At 40.2% G+C, this 5,129-nt stretch overlaps 1 protein-coding gene across 1 annotated transcript; it reads right to left on the reverse strand.

Moving 5' to 3' along the window:
• Positions 1–1,478: 1,478 nt before the first annotated feature.
• Positions 1,479–4,505, reverse strand: LOC119773109 (zinc finger and SCAN domain-containing protein 31-like). Its single transcript, XM_038269927.1, has 2 exons — positions 4,236–4,505; positions 1,479–2,448 (listed from the first exon to the last, which is right to left on the reverse strand). The coding sequence occupies exons 1-2, from the start codon at positions 4,393–4,395 to the stop codon at positions 1,604–1,606; spliced, it is 1,005 nt and encodes a 334-aa protein (XP_038125855.1). The 5' UTR covers positions 4,396–4,505; the 3' UTR covers positions 1,479–1,603.
• Positions 4,506–5,129: the final 624 nt, after the last annotated feature.

Genomic DNA, 5,129 nt, shown 5'->3' on the forward strand with positions numbered 1-5,129 from the left:
GGAAACGGGGAATCACGGTAAGAAATAGACCCTTTCTTTGGAGGTTTGGACTGCAGCGGTATCCTGTGCTGCATAGATGTGTTCATCCTGATAGCTGGAGGTATAAAAAAGTGTGCTATTAAGAAGCTCAAACAGGAATAACTGTGGAAAGCTAAGCTCTAGTGATGGACGTTTGTTTTGGAGTTAGGGGCATAGTTGATGACTGACAACATAACATGATTCTACCTGCTTAGTGTGTTTTTCACCTAGTCATTATGGTTGACTGTTACTGCTGACCAACTGTTAGAAAGTTTTGGCCAGCCAGTAAAGCCCAGTCTAAAGAAGGTTAAAATCACCTGGAGCAGATTCAGGCTTTAGCCGACTGGCCGATGGATCATAAGCTGCATGTCTCAAATGTTTTTGCTTTACATTATCTCCACAGCCGGTGTTCTGTTGGGTAGCAGGGATAGTCAGAACCCCGGCACCAAAACTGCCTCCTCCCTCCTTATTGCGGCTCATGTCACACGGTGAATGGGCTCCAAAGCATAAGCTAATATCATTTAGATGCTTGAGTGTCCTTTCAGCTTCATCTTCCGTTATACCAAATTATTTAAGTGTTTTATGGTTGTGATGTATCTCCACTGTTTTCAATTGCTAGCTGAAGTATCAACCAACCCATTACATCACAGCTTTGAGTACTGCAACAAAAAACATTTTTTTCTTTTACAATTATATTTTTCAAATTTGTAATACAATTTTTGATAATAGTAAGAAACAATCTCTTGAATTAAGTTGAGTTTGGTTAACCATTTTCACTTTAACATTTGATGTGGAAATGTGCCAATATCAACAAAGTTTTTTTTCTTCACATATTTGAAATAAAGGTTCACCTGTGTGGGTTCTGATGTGATCATTTAAAATACTTATCTAGGAAAGACTTTTTTCACATGTATTATACAGAAAAGGTTTCTCATCTGTGTGGGTTTGCCTGTGAGAATTTAGAGTACTAATCTGAGAAAAACGTTTTCCACATATCTCACATGGAAAAGGTTTTTCACCTGTGTGGGTTCTGATGTGAGCATTTAAAGTACCATGATGAGAGAAATTTTTTCCACATATTTTACAGCGATAAGGTTTCTCCCCGGTGTGGATCCTGATGTGAGCATTTAAGCTACTAATCTGAGAGAAACTTTTTCCACATGTCTTGCATGGAAAAGGTTTCTCACCTGTGTGGGTTCTAATGTGAACATTTAAATGACTGACCTGAGAGAACCTTTTTCCACATGTCTTACACGGAAAAGGCCTCTCACCTGTGTGGGTTCTGATGTGAATGCTTAGACTTTTAAACTCAGAAAACCCTTTTCCGCATGTCTTACAACGAAAAGGTTTCTCACCTGTGTGAGTTCTAATGTGAATCCTTAAACTACCAATCTGAGAGAAGTTTTTTCCACACACGTTACATGGGAAAGGTTTTTCACCTGTGTGGGTTCTGATGTGGTCATTTAAGTTTCTAATCAGGGAGAAACCTTTTCCACATGTCTGGCATGTAAAAGGTTTCTCACCTGTGTGGGTTCTAATGTGAATCCGTAAACTACCAATCTGAGAGAAGTTTTTTCCACAAACGTTACATGGGAAAGGTTTTTTCACCCGTGTGGGTTCTAATGTGGTCATTTAAGTTTCTAATCCTGGAGAAACCTTTTCCACACGTCTCGCATGAAAAAGGTTTGTCACCTGTGTGGTTTATGTAATGCTGTTTCATGGTAGACTTATTCCTAAAGAATCTCCCACAAATGTCACATTTTAAAGGCATTTTCTCCATGTCAGTTTGAGGCTGACTCTCTGACGTAGTGGAGCTGCGTTCTTCCCATTCTTTAGTCTCAGCTGCAGAAAAGATATCAATGGAATGCTGATCAGTTCTTGGTTCTCTTTCACTCAAATCAACTTCCTGAATATTAAAGGTCTCCATAAAAGTGATTGACTGCTTCTGGAAAAGCTGCTTTTCCTTCTGTCTGCTGTTTAGGTCTTCCTGGTACTGTGTAGACAGTGTATGCTCTGGTAGCCACTGTTCATATTTAGGTAGTGAATAATCTGGTTCCTTCTTAATGTCAAGTAGCGGGGATGCTGGCTCTTCCTCTTCTTGATAACATGGAGGTCCTGATTCATTCTGTTTTTCCTTCAATAACACATCCTGTTCCTGATGTTCCACTTCAGCCCATGAAAACTCAGGTTCATCTTTTTCTTCTTTGATCAGTGAAGACTCTTGATGTTCTTCTTCCTCTTTAATCCATGGAGGTCCTGGTTCCCCCTGTTTTTTAATATGTGAATATGGATTTTCTGGTTCCTTGCAATCCTCTTCAGTCCACTGAGGTACTGCTTCATCCTGGTCCTTATTGGACCTTTTGCGCTGGTTACGAAACAGCTGAATGGCTATAGTTTCCTCCTCGTTGAAGATATGTGGCTTTTGGATTCCTGCAGGGGACAAAAAAAGATAACATGATGCAATTAGCCCCTTTTCATTGCTTGCTGAAGCCAAGGGCAGGTTTACGAATCTATGTGGGTAATTTCTAGTGCTAAGGCAAATTAGACAAAGGGACACAAAAAATAAATATATAAAAATAGAGCATGAAACAATACATGATGCTTTGATCATAAGTTTACATACCTTTGAAAGATTTTTTGTTTTTTGGCCTTTTTTTCAGAGACTATGAACAATGACACAAAAACTTCTCTGTCACTTAGTTAGTTGATGAGAGAAGCCATTTATTGATAAACAATTGTGTTTTCTATTTTTAAATCATAATGACTGCAGAATAAGCATCCAAATTACTACAGTTGACACAGATGGGTTTGACTGACATCTGTGTCTGTTTGACTGACATTTTGTGCTTGTAATAAGTGTGTGTGCAGACAAGCTCATTAGTTTCTGGGATCTAGACACACTCTTGCATCTTCTGAGTCATGGGTAAGCAAAATAATTGTCAACTGATCTCACAACAAGCCTCAAGACTTCCAGAACAAACTGATTTTAGAGTGCTGGGACCAAATTTTATTTTTTTTTTTTTTTGCGAAAACCATATAAATTACATTTGGAGAGGTGACAACAAGGCCTATGAAGAAAGGAAGACCATTCTTACTGTAAAGCATGGAGGTGGATTACTGGTGTTTTAGGGATGTGGTGAACAGCATCATGGTGGTGCCTGTTGACAGCAGCCTCATGCAGCTCCCAACAATCCCACAAAATATGCCATTCAGATCACTACAAACCAGCATCATCCTGACTGAATCATGGCTTCATTCATTGTTACCGGACATCGTTACCTGGACGGCCTCACGCTATCCTGTGCTGATAGGAACAGAGAACTAACAGGTAAGACTAGTGGTGGTGGGGTCTGTTTACATCAACAACAGCTGGTGTAAATATGCTAGACCAGTGGCGAGCTTCTGCTCTCCTGACATCGAGTATCTGACTGTTGATTGCAGACCGTTCTATCTGCCCATACTGTTCAGTGTGGTTAGCATTACTGCTGTTTACGTGCCCCCCAGCACTAACACAAAAGAGGACATGAAGACTCTATACCAGGCTATCTCACAGAGGGTTTTCATCATTGCTGGAGATTTAAACCAGGCTAACTTGAAGACTGTGCTCCCTCATTTCTACCAACATGTGGACTTTACAACCTGGGGTGAAAACATTTTAGATTTAGCCTACTCTAACATCAAATATGCATTCAGAGCAGCTCCCCGCCCCACCTCAGGTCATCAGATCACCTTTCTGTCAAGCTAATTCCTGCATACAGGCCCCAGCTAATCAGGGCTAAACCAACAGTTTAAAAATGTCAGAGTGTGTCTGGATCGTTCCAGACACAACCGAGCCGCCCCAAATCTAGCTCTAGTTCAACAGTAGGGCTCAGCATCTATAGCTTGGTTTCCGATAACAAAGAGTGCAAGAGCATCTCCTATTTACAGTCAGCTGACTCATTTCGTGGGTTTTCCGGCCTATCTGGCTTTGCAATTCACAGATCTGGATCTAACATAGCAGTGAAGACAATAGTTTTGCTAACTCTGAAAGTTCAACTCGATCAAAGCTGTTTAAACCTGGTTCAGATTCTATGGTTACCTCAGATGCTGCCTCACCTTCCAGAGATAAACAAATCATAGTTAGAGGAGTGCTAATGATCTTCTTTTTAATACAATCAATCTTATTTATAAAGAACCCCATAAAATCTATTGATAAATATTGTGAATGTGAATCCTACCGATTCTCTGCAGCTTTTCCTGGGGTTTCCAGCAGTTTTCCATCAGTCTGTTTTCTTCCTCGTAGCGAATGATTGTTTTTTCAACCTCTGTGAAGATTTCCTCAGCGGCAGCAGTTAGTCGCTCTCTGATAAACTCTCTCAGATGCTGAACTGAAGACATTTTTACAGAAATATTCAGCTGAGATATGAAAACACAACCTAGCACTAGCTAAGTCAACGCTAGCTGTTTGACTGTTTTGTTTTACTTCCGCTGGTTGTCAAGTTAAGGCAATGCACCCGACCTTTTACCGCCCCCTGTCGGATTGGATTGGAACAGCAAAATGGCCGCAAAAACAGACTATTCTCTGATCAGACCACAACTTTTATAAACTGGTATTAATGGAGCATACATTAAAAAAACCATTATAGGGCAGTGTTAAAAGTCGTCTCGACTTCCCAGGGTCCGTTGATTCGAGTGCAGGTAACTTAGATGGAATGAAATAAAGAATCTTGACAATGAAGCTTCGATTTTCCTTTTGCAAAAGGGAGAGCGGCAGCACACATCTGCGAACAGCAGCTCTGACTCTCTCCAACACAGCCTTTTTATTATCTTCATCAAGGAGAATTTTACAATTTCACACAGACAGTCCCGCAAGAAGTTACAGAGTGATCATACTCCTTACATTCCTATCCCCATGTATGGAGGTGTTGTTCTGTTTTCTGCTCCCTTGTTAATCATCTTTTTCTGTATGTGTGCGCGAGCAAAGGTCATTCTCAGCCTTCCACCTGCATATGATGTTTTTACACTCTGTCATGACTGCCCTGATATATATGAACAATAAGTTTTGCTACAGCTTTAAATTAGCTCTTTACTTCTTTTAGCTTAAAACATGTACATATATATATATATATATA

The sequence above is a fragment of the Cyprinodon tularosa genome, unplaced genomic scaffold (assembly GCF_016077235.1).
Source record: "Cyprinodon tularosa strain WSP-4 unplaced genomic scaffold, ASM1607723v1 ctg743, whole genome shotgun sequence".
In the NCBI taxonomy this organism is placed as follows: Eukaryota; Metazoa; Chordata; class Actinopteri; order Cyprinodontiformes; family Cyprinodontidae; genus Cyprinodon; species Cyprinodon tularosa.

Excerpts from the sequence above, each read along its gene's own strand:
- LOC119773109 (XM_038269927.1), bottom strand. The coding sequence starts at position 4,395 with ATGTCTTCAGTTCAGCATCTGAGAGAGTTTATCAGAGAGCGACTAACT. Across the intron at positions 2,449-4,235 it reads GGAAAAGCTGCAGAGAATCG|GAATCCAAAAGCCACATATC; the intron begins GTAGGATTCACA and ends TGTCCCCTGCAG.